This window comes from Telmatherina bonti, assembly GCF_933228915.1.
Source record: "Telmatherina bonti genome assembly, chromosome: 1".
Lineage (NCBI taxonomy): Eukaryota > Metazoa > Chordata > Actinopteri > Atheriniformes > Telmatherinidae > Telmatherina > Telmatherina bonti.
In genome coordinates this window covers 26,581,332-26,600,759 of record NC_136619.1, presented here as the reverse complement: position 1 = coordinate 26,600,759, position 19,428 = coordinate 26,581,332, and the positions used below count along the sequence as shown (strand labels likewise).

Here is a 19,428-nt window from a genome sequence, read left to right as displayed (position 1 = left end):
TTCCCCTGCAGTTTGCAATTCATCTTCACTGACAATATTTATGTCTATTATATCACATTGAGGAGAAAAACAGCAACTACAGATCAGCTGAAATTCAAAATATCTTCCACAACTGTAAAAATAGAAGAACATTTACCAGTATCTTTCACCAAATATTGTTAAACTTCTCCAGATAAAATGTTACATTTCCTGATAAATACACAGCCATGGTGCAGCTCATAACTTAACTTGGCTGATTCCAAACCCCAAAATAAGATCCAAACAAACACAGATAATTCCGTGTACTTATGTTGTTTTCATTTTTAATAAACAATTAGATCAAATGTTTTGAGCTGATAAGCCAGGGACATACTATAACTCTAATTTTAAAGTTGTGGCGCTGTGTGAAACATAAATAAAAACAAAATACAATGATCAGCAAATTCTTTTTAACCTAATATTTAAATGATTATACTACAAAGACATGGCATTTCATGCATAGACCGTATATGAAAGATGGACGGAGCTTTCAGCGGTTAAAAGTGAAGTCTATGCAGAAGTGTATAAAACTGCAGTTCTCCCCTCATCCACTAGGGGATGGCTGCAAATCCAAAACCAGAGCAAATCCCTGTAGACTCCCATGTTAAAAAGGCCAACTTCAACGCAGAAATAAACATGTTTACAGCCTGGTTCAAAAATCCATTTTCGGCAATTGACAATTGTGGGGGGACTGAATTTTTTTCTAACTCGCCCGTTTAAAAGTAATTTAATCTCAAAGTTCGGCATATTTAGGGGCGTGTCCTTTTAACTGGACAGGTACCCAAACTCCCGCTTCAAGTCAGAAGAATGTAGAACCACAATTTTTAGCCGGTTAACAACATGACTTAGCTTTAGCCCGCTTACCTCCGTTATCTGGTTAGCTCCTGTATACGGCTCCAGGTTAGCTCGGTTAGCTCTTAGCTACAGAAAGCTCGGAGTGTGCTCGATGTCAATCATCCACCATGACACTCAACCCCCCTCTCAGCTCTACCTCTTTTCCCATATTTGTATTTTCTGGGTGAAATGACAAACATCTGCCAAGATGGCAATGGTAGGAACTGCACACCAAGCTTCAATTCAGCTCTTCAGAAACCTATGGGTGACGTCATGGAGGCTACATCCAATTCTTTATATACGGTCTATGATTTCATGTTTAAAGTGATGAACTTTATTGTTTCGTTTAAACAGATATTTCCTTATTTTGAATTTGATGCCTGTGACATGTTCCAAAAAAACTGGGGCAGAGTTGTGCTTACCATCATTTTACATCACCTTTCATTTAAACAACACTCAATAAGCATCTGATCTGGGAACTGAGGGCATAAAGGGCTGCAATAAACTTTCTGGGTACACTTGCATACATGGCAACATTCAGCTACATCTGTGTATATACAGACAATGAACGCATGCTGCAACCCAAACGTTCAATATTGGAGGCCACTGCTAGAGGGTAGTACACGGCATTAGGACTCTGAACTAATGAAAAGATCAAGACGCCTGTTACATTGTATTTCCATGGTTTTTTGGTAAACAACTGTTTATAAATCTGTTGCTAAATGTTAAACACGTGTCTGTCACAGTGCAGAAGAGAGGAGCAATTATAGAAATTATCAAAACTATCCACTATTATATTTACCTCTGCACACAGTACCTAATGTTAGGTCACACACAAGTGGCTTACATGACAAATGTACACTCAGAATGCATGGGTGCCATGATACGTTTGTGGAGATGTTGCCAGCAGAAAGTATACCCCAGGCCTAATTATTAACGTTTGTGGGTGGAATTCTTTCCCTTTCTTAGTTCATGAACAACTTTAGTTGCTCAACAGTCTGGGATGTCTTTTGTCGTATTTTGCACTTTATGATGTGCCATACATTTTCAGTGAGAGACAGACATTGTAGGCAGGTCAGTATAGTACCCACACTCTTTTACTGTGAAGCTAGCCGTTGTATCAGAAAGTAGCTTGGCATTTTCTTGCTGAAATAAGCAGGGATATCCCTGAAAAAGACGTCACTTGGATGGCAGCATGTTAGTGCACCATTCAGAATTCATGGTACCTTCACAAATGCACAATTTATCCATGCCATGGGTGCTAACACACCCCAACACAGATGCTGGCTTTTGAAATTTGCACTGATATCAGTCCAGACAGTCCCTGTCCTCTGCTTTAATGGTGTGCCATCTAAGGGGTCAAAGGTCCCAGGCATTCAGTGTGGGTTTTCAGCCTTGCTGCTTATGTGCAGAGATTTCTCCTGATTCTCTAAAATTGACTGCATTATGGACTGTTGATGATGAAATTCCTTTCAATTGTCCATTAACAAACATTGTTCTTAAACTGTTGGACTACTTGTTCATGCAGCTATTCACATCCTTGCCTGTGAACAACTGAGTCTTTCTGGAAAGCTCCTTTTATACCCAATCATGACACTCGCCTGTTTCCAATTAACCTGTTTGGATGTAGAAGGTTCCAAACAGGTGTTTTTGAGCATTCCTTAACTTTCTAAGTCTTTTGTTGCCCCTGTCCAAGCTTTGTTGGAAGATGTTCAAATTCAAAATGAGTGATTATTTGCAAAAAACACAATAAAGTTCATGAGTCTGAACATTAAATATCTTGTCTTTGTATTGTATTCAACTGGATATAGGTTAAAAAGAATTTGAAAAACAGTCAATTCTGTTTTTATCTAAGTTTTATACAACGTCCCGAAATCATTGGAATTGGGATTCTAATAACATCTTGGAATGTATTGATTACATTACATTAAATGTGGGATTATCCAGAATGGCGCATGCTGCAAATACCAACCCACAGAGACAATGAACAACTAACTGGCACATTTTGGGCAGGTACTACTTTGGCGGAGCTAAGGGTTTCATCACAAAAGTTCCTTAAAGCATATTGCATCTCCGTGTATTCAGTTTACATCTGAGCAACATGAGTCACACTGACATGTAAAGCTTCTCCATCTTTGGATAAAGCAAACGAATGAAATGACCTAATGGTGGCCATGCCCATAAACCCGCACATTTTTTAAAAATAATTCTTTGGGTACTAATCTGCAAATAGCACACAACACAATGTGGTGAAAAACAACAGCTGGAAATAACACAACTGAGGCAAACGGGACATACATTTTTAGTTCTCTTATCATTTCTCACAAAGCTCCAAGGACACAAAAAACAATGTGCGTGACCTGATGGCATCCACTACAGGACAGCATGTTTTGGTTTTTTTTCTTTTCCAAATGCACTGTTGACAATAATGTCCACATTGTTTACACATAAATAAAGGCAACAGCTTGCCCACAGTGAGCTCTTTGTCCACAACACAATGTATGTAACATGATAGTCTTGATTTAACAAGGGTATTGCTTGATGTACAGTAGGTGTATTGGTTTTCAAAACTAATAGAAAGTGGAAAAGGACATCACTGTGCAGTGCCCCCATTAGCTTGTGAATGTAAACAGTGTGGTTTTACACAGCCTGTAAATGTTTACCAGCAGAGGAAAAGAAACATGCTCTGTTGTGGACTGTTGACACTGCTCACCAGCAATGTGTTGCTGACTGCTACAGAGTCAAGTGAAGAGGACGTCACTGGTTTTGATGCTTGTTGTGTTGGTATTGGGCAAACAGGAAGTTGATAGTCAATTGAGGGTCAACCTGATTTTAAGCGTTACTTTCTTATTAAACACAGCCATAACAGAACATGTACTAAATACCTTGCATGCAAACAAAAAGCGGGTAGTGTAGGTAAATTCACCGGTAGTGATTGGATTCAAGTGGTCAAACTGACCATAACAATATTAAGATTTTTTTTTTTTAAATCTAATTTGGATATGTTTCATCTTTAAGCTGTTACATAGTTGTGGTTTGAAGACTCTATATCTACATACTGGCATAATAAAGACGACTTTACAGCAGATACTGTAACTTTATGATCACAACAATTAGATATAGTGATCTCATTTCTATAAAATGCTATTTTGGAACAATTTAGACTAACATACTAACTTGTTCCTTGTTTATTATGCGTGCTAAGACCCTCATACGAACACACACACACACACACACACACACACACACACACAATGTTTAGGAAGACTGAAAACGCATGTTTATCACACTGTTACGTGCAGCTTTCTGTCAACTCTTTAACACATTACATACATGGGGTTTGCCACCTATGCTCCTGTCTGCCGAGTGTAGCTGTGGATTATCACTCGGCCTATTTGTGCAACTACAACAGCAGACGTGGTCCTTCAGGGGATGACCTACCTGCTCTCTAGATATGCAGGGCAACGAAGGTCTCCGAGGCATTTTACAACTGCCATAATAGCTGGTCGACGTTTCCCCCAGTGAGACACAACTGGACCGTCTCCTTGGTCGGATCACAGGGACCTTTTCCTCGGCGCTGGATATCCCGCTCGGTGCTTCCCTCGTCGGGTAGTAACGGTCAAAACAGAGCCCCAACATGGAGCCAGAAACCCCCGCAAAGCAGGCAAAGATCGGTCTGAGCAGTGCGGGCAGACCGCTCAAACTTGTGAAAGAAACAAGCCACACAACGCTGGCAAAAACCAGTATAAGAACACTGTGTTTAAGTTTCAGTGTTGGGATGAGTGTTAGTAGACCCACACATCCCAACACGAATAACAACCTGCCCACCATTTGCATCTGGTGCTGGTCCTCTCCCCATTGCAAAAACCGCAAAACCAGAAAATCTCCGAGGTAACACGATGCTGGCAGTGACACGAGCCAACATTTGCTGCTCTCCTTCTTTTTCCTTCTCAGGTAAAATGTTAGAAAGAAGAAAGCACATCCTATGCTGAACAGAGGACTGATGGACTGGGAGAAGCCCGATAAAAAAGTCCGCAAATCCCAAAGCGAGTCACTTTGCAAGCTCCTAGAAATGAGGAAAGAAACCGCGAAAATAACAAACGCGCCCACGTAGATGGCTGATACTTTCAACAATTTTGAATTAAGTACGTCTTCGTTGCAAAACCTGCACACGCTGAACAAAAATCCTCTCTGATGGTCCTGTTTAAGGGGGGTGACGCAGCTCTTCACATAGCCGTTCCTGAAGCCCTCTGAGCTGTTTACACTTCCAGCTCCGTCGTGGTGCCTTATTTTGCCGTGCAAAGCCTCTCCTTCCTCCCGTGCGGCCATGGCTCGAGTCTGGCTGCTCGTGTCCCCGGAACAGTCCCCCTCTTGAACTATTCACGCCGTATTAACGCTGAACTACATGACAGCAAACGCACTCCATGGTCACTCAAACGTGCTCCAGTACTTGGACTAAAGAAAGAAGGTGAGATGTTGTTTTTACAGAAAGAGGGCTCTCTGTCGCCGCCTACAGGCCGCTGGTCACACATCAAGGCTTTGGAAAGTGGAGCATCGTCCAATCCTGGCCTGCAAGAATAATACAATAAGATTGTCAGTACTCTGATGCTGTGGGTTATTTTCTGAGAAGTTGTAATTGAGTAAAAAAAAAAAAAAAAGAAGAAGAAGAAGAAGAAAACTGTTAATTATAACTGTGAATTTACTCAACAAGTTTGAAAATATCGATCAATGCTGGACTGATTCAGACTACAGTGAAATGTATACAGATAATCAAAATATAGACTATAATGAAATTATAATACACGGTAAAGTTAACTGAATTTTGAAATATAAAGTAGGATCAGATGCCGCTGTTAAAATGATCATCTTAAAATTTCAGTTTAAATAGAGAATTTTTAAAAGCCACAAATCATAAACAACTATTAAAAACAATATAAGCAAAACAATGTCATGAGGAGAAAATATCAATAAAACAGAATTAGTATCTTGCTAGCATTAGAACTGGTCAAATTAAATTACGATGCTTAATGACTTTAACAATGTCTTTAATCACAGTAATCCTAATGTTAAGATTTTCTTTATTATGTATTTTATTTTTAGGGGTGATTTTTAAGATGTTAGCTAGCAAATCTTCCTGATACTGTCATTTGATATCTTTAACTGTAACTTCAGCTCGTTGTTATTACTTATTATTCATGTTTTTATTTCATAAAATATATTGTATATCACCAAAATGCAGTTAATTAAGATGGGTTAGGGTTATCTGTTATTTAAGTATGTGCGAGTTATTTGCCCTTTTCAGATAAATTAGTGTTTGGGTCAATGTGACCGCTGTGTGTCGCTGCATCACGCTGCTCTGTGATCGTTTGGTTGTCCTGACGAAGCAGGGGAAAGTCAATGATTGTCGAATCAACGCACCAGAATAAACAAACGGAAAATATTTTACAGGTTCGATGGGGGTCAACAGGTGGAAAAAGTTTTACGGGTTTTAAAAAAAAAACCGATGCTTTCAGTCTTTACTAAAGGGTGACCTGTGATTTCTTAATTAATATAGAAAAAAGGCATATTAAAAATATCTTTGAACTTTACCATTTGATTTATTCATCAAACCAGAACCAAAAGATTGCTGTATTTATAGTTTATTTCCCACTTTTATAAATATGTCTGTCTGATACATGTCTGTCATTTGTAATAAACTCAGACAGGTGGATAAATCAACTAGAAAGACTTACCTGTAAGAGTTAATACTCTCTAGATAGTTCTTTGTTCATTTATTTATTAGTTTATTTATTTATTGTTAGACCCTCTGTAACAACATTAGCAGCTGTAAGTTTAAGGGGGGGGGGGGGGGGGGGGTTGTCATCTTTAGGGACACATTTAATTTGTTTCTGATCTGGCTGCCATAGTCAGAAACTACCACATCAATAGATGGTGATCACAGTGGAGGCCATCATTTAGGGAAAATACACCATTGAAGACTATCGGATTAGTCGTTCCTACACAGAGCCATCCCACCCTGTTTTAATATCCTGAATTATGTGAAAAGAATTGGTGTTGGTTTTATTTGCATTGCTAATTGAGTATCACAGTCATTGGCCACAACTGTTGGCCATCCATCCATCCATCCATTCATCCATCCAATTTCTGCCGCTTATGGGGTCAGGTCGCAGGGGCAGCAGCCTAAGCAGGGAAGCCCAGACTTCCCTTTTCCCAGCCACATTTGGCAACTCTGCAGGGGGGGATCCCAAGGCGTTCCCTGGCCAGCCGAGAGATAAAAATCCGTCCAGCATGTCTTCGCTCTTCCCAGAAGTTTCCTTCTACATCAAAGAGCTATTTGATAAACATGGTCCTTTGTCTGAGGTGCTTTTCACTATTGACAGTCTAACAAAGAAACCTATGTGCTTGGCTTTTGTGATATACATGTTTACCAAGGTAAAGTTTTTTCTAGTTTTCCAAGTTAACTTATTTGTGTCTTTGTAAGAACTGGCAAGATGACGGGTTTTTTTTTTTTGTTTGTTTTGTTTTTTTTTAATCCTGAAGCTTTATCTACCTGTGTCCCAAAAATCAGATCTGAAAAGAAATCCAGTCAGGTGCTCATCCCACCTAGAAAGTCATACCAAAGCTTAACTGGGAAAACTTACATTGAAGTTAGCCATTTTAAAGTTATATGTTACTATTTCTATAAATAAATAAACAAAGAAAGAAAAAATAAACAAACAAATAAATAAATAAAAACTTTGTAAAACAAGTTTCCTGGTTAATTATTAATGTAACATATTGTGAAAACTTCAACATAGATTTCTGTTATCCAGCACTACTGGATAACAAGTTTTAAAGTGAAAAAGTGTAACAGAGTTTTAAATTTTGTTCCATATATGGATAGATAATACTATATTTTCAATGAAAATGTGAAATAAAAAAAAGACCCTTCCATATTGTGAGCTGTGAGTAAAATGCATCTTAACATTGAGGAAACAGAAAAGAACGTGTCATTAATAAAGTTATAAATGATTGCACATAATTTCATTTGGCCCAGCTTTGAATTATGTTTGTTGGGTCAAAAAAGAGCCACCTCTAATGTCATTTGTTGCACCTGCTGCTTTAATGTCTGCTGCAAAAAAGTCAAAGGAAAGACACTGCAAAGCAGTTTTGTCAATAAAGAAGACTTCATTGTAGGCTCAGTGTGCTTTGCATTTGAATCTCTACAGCAATATATAGTGCAACATATACAAAAAATAATCAATCAAAGTCAATATTTTGCACTCTGTCCTCCATAGCAACATCTATGCAGCGACTTGTAAATGTTTGGGTGTACCATCTGCTAGTGTGAAAGCTCAGCCGCCATAGAATGTCCACATTAAACAGCAAAAGTCAAAGACATTTCTATTGTATAACATTGAAAGTGGAACTGGGCATAACTGTCTTAAAATCACAGAGAAAAATCTCAAAGAATCTTAAAAACAAATGGATTAAATCATTGCACAACTGCGCTCACCTTGCCACCTTCAGCCTAAGGACATCACAGGGGGGATTTATCAGAGGCAACCTCTACAATGGAAAGCCATAGATTTCTTTAGAAACAGGGCTCCTGGAAGTTAGGCGTTGTCATCCCTCCATTAATACCAGCAACAAGATAAGAGTCAATGACAAGTAAAAACAGCAAGAAGTAAATGGATAACAGAGAATTGCTGTGGGCTTTCTTCAACAAACATCCAACCAACTCTTTAAAAACCAGTAGACCGCTTAGACAGTTATGAGGGCAATATTTTGATTTTTCTCAAATAAAGTGGACCCAAAATAAAACACAGAAAAAACTAAACACCTAAGAATAACAACAACAACAACAATAATAATATTCATAATAATATTCATAATAATAATGGTAAACACTGATTTGAATTTTTTTTTTGGAAAAATATAATCTAAAACACTACAGAAATAAATAATAACTATTATTATTATTATTATAAATAACTATGAATATTATTATGGGGGATTGGATCGAAGTCATGACTCAGTGCAATCAGTTGGTTTTCTATTATAGGATATGTATGAATTGGCTCGAAATGATGTGTATGTTGATTAGTGTATGTAAAGTGTCCTGTGACAACATTGTTGTGAAGTGGCGCTATACAAATAAAGTTTAATTGAATTGAACTATATTCCTCTAAAGCCTTGGGTTATCTGTTTTTAAAGGATATTGTTCTGTAGAGAGTACTGTAAAATGGTAAACTTTGGAGTTTTATAATGCTGCAGTGGAGTGGAACAAAATGCTGGCCTTCACCTTGAGCCAATTAAATTGTTTTGTGTTGATAAGAATAAGCTATTAGGTTTATTAAACTAGGAACAACTTGGATGAACAGCGCAATAACAGAAAGTTAGTTCTCCATTACAACCACAAGAGGGCGACAAATAATCTTAAAACCTGATCGACTGAAAACTGCGTTTGCAATGAGATATCTATCTATCTATCTATCTATCTATCTATCTATCTATCTATCTATCTATCTATCTAGTTTGAAAATAATTAGATCGAATTATATTTTGATATGAAATGAAACTGATAAGGAAAAGTGTGTAAATGAATACATTTTGGACTTTCATAGTGCAAAATTTTTATATACAAATTTTATTATAATCACAATTTGATAAATTTTAAATGTATAAACAACAACAATGTAAGATAGTCCCTGAAACTACCTGTTCCTCATTTTATGCTAACTACCCCACAGTTCAAGCTGAGTCTGTGTGTCTGAACAAAATATAAGAAGCTGATATTCGTGAAACCTTAAACAAACATACTTCTGGTTTTCCCTGAACCTTCTCTACTTTTTATTATTATTATTATTATTATTATTATTATTATTATTATATTATTGTTATTATTATTATTATTATTATTATTATTATTATTATTATTATTATTATTATTATTATTATATCTGAAAATGTTTAGTCATTTAGCTGTAGGCCTGCTTGTCTGGAAAGTCACATTTTATTTAGAAAACGCACAAATAACTAAACAAAAATACCTCATTATCTCTAATAAATTTTAAGATGACCAGACCCCATTAATTTTATACATCATCGTATATATTGTAACGTTTTGTGAGGAAAATGTAGGGTTGGGTTCAGGTTGGGATCAAATTCCCCGTTTCCAGGATTTCTTCTGTAATTTAACCTGGCAGTATGGTGTTTTGTGATGAAGTACCAGGAGAGCGCAGACCAAACTCATCTCCACCCATAATGTGAAGAATTCCTGTATCAACTATTCCTTCAAGAGCACTCCCAATTTTTAATGGAAGTTAAATCAAGACCCAAGAAAAAAAATCACAAAACTTTCCCCGTAGTTTTTACATAAAGATGCCAACAAACAGATAGATAAAAGCGGGAAAAACGTGACCTTTACCGAGGTTATAAAGAAATGTCTGGTCTGAACGGAACCGCACATCGAGGATCGTCTGGAGATTTAGGCACGCGTCACTTGTTTGTACCTTCCGGCGCACGGTAGCAGTGATGTGGCTCTGAAAGTAATCTTCCACGTCACTAGGAAGTAGTGCCGAGCCGAGGGGGATAGCTCGCCAACAGGACCTCTTTGGAATTATCGCACATGACAGTACCCTAAATTGGATATCGGAGACAGTCCGAGATCATAATTGTTCATTAGGGTAAGTTGTTTGCGTTTCTTCCAACATTTGTAATTTTGTCTTTGCTGATCGGCGCTAACTGGTTAGAAAGCTAGCTTACACTGCTGTCCTCCATTTCATTGCTACTCTGGGCAAAAGCTTAGCTGGCGCTAGCTAACTCAGGCTAGTTCACAGCCAAATTTACATTCTAACACAATTTAACTGCATGTATAATAATGAATTTTCCTACACACTTATTTGGTGCAAAGATAAATACCTCAATTTAACTCAAAATAGGAATTTTGGCGTTTTTCGTGACAGTTTCTTGTCTTAGATCTTGCAATATTAGCTGCGTCTGTTATTGTAGCAGCTCTATTGGGATTTTTGTGACGATGGCACGCCTGTTCAGCTGTAGAAAACAGCAAAAAAAAAAAACAACCCAAAAAACTAGTCGCTAAATTTCTTTAAATCTTAATTAGATTCTGACATCTTAATTGTTAGATGGGTCACTTTTGCTGCCATTTATTATTGTTTTCACGGGAATTTACTAATCCACCTATTCTTTTCATTTGTGCAGGTATTGTTTAAATATTCACTGGGATTTTGCTAAGCTGATATAAACACAGCAGCAAAATGACCGCTGCAGAAAATGTTTGTTACACTCTCATCAATGTGGCGTCGGACTCAGAGCCCCCATCTGAAGTCAGCCTGAAAGCAGATCTAGGTAATTTTTTTTTTTTTTTTTTTTTTTGTGACTCTGAATAACTGCTGGGAAACACATATCCTTGCTACCACATTTTTTTTTTTTTTTTTTTTTTTTTTTTGTCTTTTTAGAAAAGGGGGAGATCAAAGCAAAGACTGAAGCCCTGAAGAAGGTCATCATCATGATCCTGAATGGTGAGAAGTTGCCAGGACTCCTGATGACCATAATTCGCTTTGTGCTGCCACTTCAAGATCACACCATCAAGAAGCTGCTGCTGGTTTTCTGGGAGATTGTCCCCAAAACGACTCCAGATGGCAAGCTGCTTCAGGAGATGATTTTGGTCTGTGATGCTTACAGAAAGGTTAGCGAGCGTTTTCTAACCTGAACCATCTGTACTGTTGTTTATTCTATGCATAATAATATGCTGTCAATAGTTACAGGATAAAATGTTAGTAATGTTAGAGGCTTATATGCAAGTTGCCCACATCTGAAGGTTTGTCAGGGTTTCTATTGAGCCTCTTTAACTAGTTCACATTATCCCTAGTTCACCCTTCTTTAATACAAAGTGATAATCATTTGCCACAGATTGTACCACACGGCTGCTGACTGCAAGTATTTGGTCTCATTTACATTTTGAAGATAAGGGCAACAACTTTCTTCTTTAACATTGGCAATTTATTTCTAAATTTGGCCTGTTAATGTAAACTTGCTGAATCTTTGCAGTGGAGAAACAGACAAGCAAATAAACTGTAATGATCAAAGACTGCCCCTCAGATCCAGCGGTGATGAGTGAATGATATTAATAGATTAACAGCTGCGACATTAGAATGTTCTGAATGTGTCGTGGTTCTACTGCTGCTCTGTTTTTAAAGTCATTAAGAAATAATCATTTGAAATTGTTCTCATTTCCAGGACTTGCAGCATCCCAACGAGTTCATCCGTGGCTCCACTCTGCGTTTCCTCTGCAAACTGAAGGAGTCTGAGTTGCTGGAGCCTCTCATGCCAGCCATCCGAGCCTGCCTGGAGCATCGTCACAGCTATGTGCGGCGCAATGCTGTACTGGCCATTTATACCATCTATAGGTACTATCTGTTGATATTTTTTCTTCTTTTTTTCTGATGTTAGTTTTTATAAAAGGCTGTTGGTTCTTGAGTCATCTGGTACCACTGAGCAACTTTTAATTGTTTTAGGAATTTTGAGCATCTCATCCCCGATGCACCAGAGCTGATCCATGATTTTCTTGTCAATGAGAAAGATGCCAGCTGCAAGAGAAATGCCTTCATGATGCTGATTCATGCAGATCAGGTTTGTATCTTTTTGGCATTTTAACCATATCCCAATGTTTCTAGTGACACCAAATATAGTACTTGCCTCAAAAGCCTAAACTATATTCTCCTGCTTTTGCAGGATCGAGCTTTGGATTACCTTAGCACATGTATCGACCAAGTTCACACTTTTGGTGACATCTTGCAACTGGTCATTGTGGAGCTGATTTATAAGGTGATTTCCGAAGTTTTTTATACTGGTTTGGCCATGTGAATGTAGTAGCATACAACCAGAGCGCATTTACTGTCTGAATTTCTGCTTTTGTCAGGTTTGCCATGCTAACCCCTCTGAGCGTGCACGATTTATCCGTTGCATCTACAACCTGCTGCAGTCCTCCAGCCCAGCTGTCAAGTACGAGGCCGCTGGCACCCTTGTAACCCTCTCAAGTGCCCCCACAGCTATTAAGGTACATTATCGCTTTCATCTTGTAGCTGTTTACTGGTTTTGTGGTGCTGGTAATGCCCGACACAAACCACAGTGACGTTTCTAGGGTCATACAGTCTTTCATGCATCTTGTGTTTGGTTGGACTGCAGGCTGCTGCACAGTGCTACATTGATTTGATCATCAAGGAGAGTGACAACAACGTGAAGTTGATTGTTCTTGATCGTCTGATTGAGCTGAAGGAGCATCCCACTCATGAGCGTGTACTTCAGGTGGGTTGAATTATAGCTGTGGTTAACATAAGCCACTCTTAAGTTTATTTTTTTTTAAGTTCTTAGAGGAAAAATAAATCTATATACCTTCTTGTAACATTTAGAAGATTGTTTTTTGCAGTATTTTGCACTTTATTAACCTTTTCTTTTTTTCTTTTTTTAAATAAATCTAGGGAAAAGTTTGTTCATTCTTTTTAAAGGACTGCACCAGTTTGCTGCATCTATGATGCATCACATCCATTAAGACTTGTTTTTTCTTTTCTCCAGGACCTTGTGATGGACATCCTTCGTGTCCTCAGCACCCCTGACCTGGAAGTTAGAAAAAAGACCTTGCAGCTTGCGCTGGACCTGGTTTCATCTCGCAATGTAGAGGAGGTGTGACACTTTTGGTGCCTTTACACTGGTAGGAGGTGGAGTTGTGTGTAAATATACTGACACCTGTCTTGTCTTTAGTTGGTGATTGTTTTGAAGAAAGAGGTGATCAAGACAAACAATGTAACCGAGCACGAAGACACTGATAAGTACAGGCAGCTCTTGGTGCGCACCCTCCATTCCTGCAGTGTGCGCTTCCCGGACATGGCCGCCAATGTTATACCTGTGGTGAGTTTCCTGTCAATGGAATTTAGAAAAAAAAGATGCTCTATAATTTCATTGTCATTTCTATATTAAGCAGCTTGACCCACAATTAAAGTCTTTTGTGTGTTTGATTTCCAGCTGATGGAATTCCTGAGTGACACCAATGAGGCAGCTGCTGCTGATGTCCTGGAGTTTGTGCGTGAGGCCATTCAGAGGTTTGATAACTTGAGACCCTTGATCATCGAAAAGATGTTGGAAGTGTTTCACGCCATCAAAACTGTCAAGTAAGGCTTTATCAGCATATTTATAGGTATAACATGCAGGATCAGGGTTAATATTTGTTTGACTCGTAAGAGTTCTAAAGAAAAGCTCAGTAACAACTATGCATTCAGTGTTTGTGAGAGAAGTCGGTACTCTGTGAATACTGATATTTCCATACTGCATCGCCTGTATCTTTTACCTCGTGGCTGCTCATCAGAGTTGGAGTTGGTGGTCGTGCATTTTTCTGACTTTTACCACTAATGATTTGTTTCAGGATTTACAGAGGAGCTCTTTGGATCTTAGGAGAATACTGCAGCACGAAGGACGACATCCAGAGTGTGATGACTGAAGTACGCAGGTCTTTGGGAGAGGTATGTTTGTTTATACTTTTTACATGCGGCACAAGCTTATCGGTCGGTTCCAGCTTGAGTAAAGGTGATACATATACGTGATCCCCGCCTCTCGCTCTGACAGATCCCAATTGTCGAGAATGAGATCAAGAAAGAAGCCGGTGAGGTGAAACCGGAGGATGAAGTGACTGCAGCTCCAGCTCAGAAGCTAGTGACAGAAATGGGCACCTATGTGACACAAAGTGCCCTGAGCTCCTCAAGGCCTTCAAAGAAAGAAGAGGATAGGTAAACTTTACATTTTGTGGAGGAATTTTATGTTTATAGACAATATTTCATTGATTTATAAAATGTTTTAATCTAATTCAGGTTTATTTTGCGTGCTTTGTTTTACTAGGCCGCCACTCAGAGGCTTTTTGATGGATGGAGACTTCTTTGTGGCAGCTTCCTTGGCTACTACACTTACCAAAGTGGCCTTGCGCTATGTAACAATTGTCCAAGACAAAAGGAAACAAAATGTAAGTTATCCAGTCTCAGCTTAATTTAATTGTGCCATTTTCTGCTGGTTCCTCTAATCCCTGCCATTTTGCTGCCTCTGCAGTCGTTTGTTGCCGAGGCCATGCTGATAATGGTCACTGTGCTGCACCTGGGCAAGTCTGCTCTGCCCAAGAAGCCAATTACAGACGATGATGTGGACCGCATCTCACTCTGCCTGAAGGTCCTGTCAGAGTGTTCGCCACTTATGAATGACATTTTCAACAAGGAGTGCCGCAGATCCCTGTCACATATGCTAACAGTCCGACTGGAGGAAGAGAAGCTGTCACAGAAGGTAATGACTGTCTCTGGGACCAGTCTCTGTGTTGGACTTCCTCACATGGCTAAGGCGCAATGCAGATCTGCATTTTTTATTTGTAGTAACTGTGAGTTCCTGCTCACACATTTTCAAATGTGTTTTTACTATAAAGACAAACTTTATTGATTCATGTTCACATCTCAAGAGCAATTTTTAACTCTTTATATTTTGGAGAAAGAGATGACATAGTTTATTGAAGGAAGACCCAAATGTGGATTTTTAGGAAGTTAAAACTGCTGAAATTAATTAGCTTAATATCAAATGTTTCATTTCTGCGGAAACATTTGCCAGTGTAAATAAATAGTATTTTAGAGTTGCATCGATGAGGCAGATGACCACCATACCTTAACTTGTTTTCTATTCTGACCACAGAAAGAGTCGGAGAAACGAAATGTGACGGTGCAGGCAGACGATCCGATCTCATTCATGCAGCTCACTGCCAAAAATGAGATGACCTCTAAAGAGGACCAGTTTCAGCTTAGCCTGCTCGCTGCCATGGGTAACACTCAGAGGAAAGAAGCTGCTGATCCCCTGGCATCAAAACTCAACAAGGTACAACACAAGAGCTGCAGAAAAGCCGTAAATGGGATGCGCATATTTTGGCTCGGAGATGATCTCTCTGGGGAGATTGGGATGGTTTAGTTGTTGTGAAAACTGTCCCATTTATTGTTGTAAAAACATTTAAGACCCTGCTGCATTTACCTCAGAAGATGTTTTTGCACAGTGAAAACATGTTTATATGATTAGACGTTTTCTTAAGTAACTAAATGGAACTTATTTAGTGCTCATAATGTATCCTTTTATTTTTGGCTTTTTTTTTTTTATTGATTTGACTTCATCAGAGGCCTGTAAGATGAAGCTTGATTTTTTTTTCTTATCAGATAACTTCAGGGTTAACCCTGGGTTTTCTCTACTATGAAGTCACCATGGTAACTTGTGCTGAACTGCTTCAGAGCAGGTTATGTTCTAGGTAATAGTATAAAAGGGGAATAGCTCGCCAGCAGGACCAGTATAAAAGTATAAAACCACCACCTCCTGACCAATCTGTTCTTTTGGAAAATAACGTACCCATTATGTCAACATAGGTGCATGGATCATGAGAGGAGAGAGTGTTTTTAGGGATTGATGCAATCCTGTTGATGAAGACATAAAGCTTGTGAAGTATGTTTTTGTACTTTCCATTTACCTCCACTAGGGTTACATAAGAAACAGTCAGGTTCATTATAAGTCACACATGGCAAAACTACAGAATCTTGTACTAACAGAACATGCTATAACTCTTGCGGTCATGGTGAAGAATTAATATTTAAAACCAAATGTGCTAACATGGAGTGCTGAGCCCCAAAAGAAGTGAGTGGAAAATATAAAAGGGAAGGAAGGAACCGCAGAATTTCTACCCAAAACGTCTGGGCAGTAATAAAGAATAAGTGATCAGGGTGTTGTCCGTTTTATACTGTGTGATCAATTAATAAACAAATGTACGCATTAACACAGTTAAATTTTCTGCCAGCAGTTATTCATGGCAACTGTGTTGCTTTTGGCCTGAATGATGAGTTTATTGTTTTTGAAGACGAACCGTCTGCTCCTCTGTGGTACAGTAGCTACTCTGCAGAGGTCCTACGTGTTTTAAGTTGGTCAGACTTTACAAACTATCAATTTTATGTGAACGCCCACTTATCAAAAAGGGCGAACCCTGTGTTGAATTACCAAGTTGATAACCAACTTTGTAGTATCGTTTATCCTGAACATCTGGATAAGTCAACCCAGCTAACAGAGATATCCGGGTTAGGTTAATCACAATTCACTGTACATGCCTCTGATCTTTGTTCTTGTGCATGTTCTGATATATAAAAAAATAAAAAATAATATTTGCTTATAGATAAAAGGTTATATTTGTTTCTAGTGGAAATGATAATTGTCTTTTTTTTTTTTTCCCCCAAATCAGGTGACCCAGTTGACGGGTTTCTCTGATCCAGTGTATGCTGAAGCCTATGTTCATGTCAACCAGTATGACATTGTGCTGGATGTGCTGGTGGTCAACCAGACTGGCGATACTCTTCAGAACTGTACCCTTGAGCTGGCGACTTTAGGTTAGTGTGGTTTAATATTCCACCTCACGCGGCGGATGTGTGGACTTCATCAGGCTAAGCTGCTGTTTTGTTTTCCTTTCCTAACATTCGTGTTGTACTTAACTAAGCTTTTTTTTTTCTTTCTCACCCTTCCACTCTGCAGGGGATCTCAAGTTGGTTGAAAAGCCTTCTCCTCTGACTCTGGCTCCTCATGACTTTGCAAACATCAAAGCAAACGTCAAAGTTGCTTCTACTGAGAATGGAATTATATTCGGAAATATTGGTAAGAGATACATTGTTTTTGTGTGTTTTTATTAAAAATTAAGGTTCAGCTTATGTTTGTTTGTTTTTGATTGCAAATTTTTCTAATTCCTGTGATTTCCTCCCAGTCTATGACGTGTCTGGTGCTGCAAGCGACAGAAACTGTGTCGTCCTCAGCGACATCCACATTGACATCATGGACTACATCCAGCCAGCCTCCTGCACTGACGCAGAATTCAGGCAGATGTGGGCGGAGTTTGAGTGGGAAAACAAAGTAGGATTTTCATAACTTCCTTATTTCCAACTCCCAGAAACTGACTAATTAATAAACAGTGCTTTGGTTAATGAAAATATTTAATTGTTTAAGTTAACTTTTCTTTATTGTAGGTGACAGTGAACACAAACATCACCGATCTGAATGAGTACCTCCAGCACATCCTCAGATCCACCAACATGAAGTGTCTGACTCCTGAAAAGGTTTGTATAAGATTCTACAGAAACATAAAGTGGCAGATTAAGCTTCTTTTTTTTTTAATTCAGATTTAATAAATTTATGTTTTGTCTGCCACTCTACATTGCAGTAACTCTGCACACGTGCACAGCATCGATAAGCTGTTTCTGTAGATGTGTCACAACTGTGTTCTTATCAGACAGCATTGTTTACGATTCACTTCTTTTTGTCTTTTTAAACTAGGCACTCTCTGGCTTCTGCGGCTTCATGGCTGCCAACCTTTATGCTCGTTCTATCTTTGGAGAAGATGCCCTGGCCAATGTCAGCATCGAGAAGCCCATCCACCTGGGGCCCGAGGCACCTGTCAACGGACACATACGCATTAGAGCAAAAAGCCAGGTGGGTCACAGCTGCTGCACCGCAAGCTCGTATGAATCTGAGAGGTAGAGGCAGGACTGGGTGCATTTGCTTTTAAGTGAAAGCAGGGCGGCCAATTCATTTCTAGGTTAAACAGCAGATTAAAGAAACAAAGAAAAGAGATGGTTGTGTGTAATTAACAAGATGTAGATTTGCATTGATACTACTTCTTTCATATTTACTAATGATGGCACATGACCTGTGTTTTAAACATAATCTTCCTTCCCTCCACAGGGAATGGCCCTGAGCCTCGGTGACAAGATCAACCTTTCCCAGAAAAAGTCAAACATCTGAAATGACTGCTGTTGTCTTGTGTCACTCTTTCTGCATCTTTTTTTTTTTTTTTTTTACATTGCAAGTTAAGAAATCAGTATGGTCAGTGGCTTTTGTCCCTTCTGTTTTTTGTTTTTTTTTAAAACATTTTCTTTCTGGAACTTTCCTCCCAGCAAAGCTCTTCATCTGTCCTGTTTAATTTTCAATAAATGTATGTATTAAAATGATTTCTTCCTGTAATTCATTAAAGTGTGTGAAGCTGCCACCACCATCTTTTGCAAAGTTGCACTGCACTGATTTGATGCTTTGTATCAGATTTCAAAGGATTTCTTACTGTTGCCTAAAGGTGCCTGAGCCCTTTACGTGAGGGAACTCCGAGTTCAGCTGCATATCTCCGAGCGCTAATTAGAATTCCTCACATTCCTCTTGTGATATCTGAGGGTGCAACTGATAGGAATGTGTGGTGTTGGTAATCCTAAAAACTGACTAAACACATGCATATCTAAGCCATGAATGTGATTTTTTTTTTTTTAAATTTATTTATTTTTTTAAAACACGATAATATAATGCGGAAATTCTTCCAATTTTTCCCCTTGAGTCATCTTTTAGGTTTTGCCGTCACAGAGATAATGAGATGGAGAGAGCTTAGCGTTGGCACAGGCGTGAATGTTCCACTTGCCCTCCTGTTTATAATTTATGAGTAAAGGACATTTCTGGGAATTGGCCAGACTAAAGGTCGCGACCCCAGTCATACATTTA

The 19,428-nt window shown here is 38.7% G+C and overlaps 2 protein-coding genes across 2 annotated transcripts in view; one reads left to right on the top strand and one right to left on the bottom strand.

Annotated features, from left to right (window-relative positions):
• The window catches only part of pde3b (phosphodiesterase 3B), a 54,921-nt gene extending 49,650 nt beyond the window's left edge, over positions 1-5,271 (bottom strand). Inside the window, exon 1 of the mRNA XM_079248374.1 lies at positions 4,294-5,271. Coding sequence (XP_079104500.1) covers positions 4,294-5,181 — 888 coding nt within the window. The 5' untranslated portion in view covers positions 5,182-5,271. The remainder of the gene's footprint in view (positions 1-4,293) is intronic.
• Positions 5,272-10,396: 5,125 nt separating this feature from the next.
• On the top strand, positions 10,397-18,882 carry copb1 (COPI coat complex subunit beta 1). Its single transcript, XM_079241052.1, has 22 exons — positions 10,397-10,520; positions 11,056-11,202; positions 11,313-11,542; positions 12,094-12,263; positions 12,372-12,486; positions 12,589-12,681; positions 12,776-12,913; positions 13,042-13,161; positions 13,429-13,536; positions 13,615-13,761; positions 13,876-14,021; positions 14,273-14,369; positions 14,473-14,633; positions 14,743-14,863; positions 14,947-15,174; positions 15,571-15,750; positions 17,144-17,288; positions 17,431-17,550; positions 17,657-17,802; positions 17,916-18,005; positions 18,223-18,378; positions 18,631-18,882. The coding sequence occupies exons 2-22, from the start codon at positions 11,112-11,114 to the stop codon at positions 18,688-18,690; spliced, it is 2,862 nt and encodes a 953-aa protein (XP_079097178.1). The 5' UTR covers positions 10,397-10,520; positions 11,056-11,111; the 3' UTR covers positions 18,691-18,882.
• The last annotated feature ends 546 nt before the right edge of the window (positions 18,883-19,428 follow it).

Bases quoted from the DNA above. Each gene is read 5' to 3' on its own strand.
- copb1 (XM_079241052.1), top strand. From the start codon at position 11,112: ATGACCGCTGCAGAAAATGTTTGTTACACTCTCATCAATGTGGCGTCG. The intron at 14,370-14,472 runs GTATGTTTGTTT...TCGCTCTGACAG, and splicing joins TACGCAGGTCTTTGGGAGAG to ATCCCAATTGTCGAGAATGA. The intron at 18,379-18,630 runs GTGGGTCACAGC...TTCCCTCCACAG, and splicing joins GCATTAGAGCAAAAAGCCAG to GGAATGGCCCTGAGCCTCGG.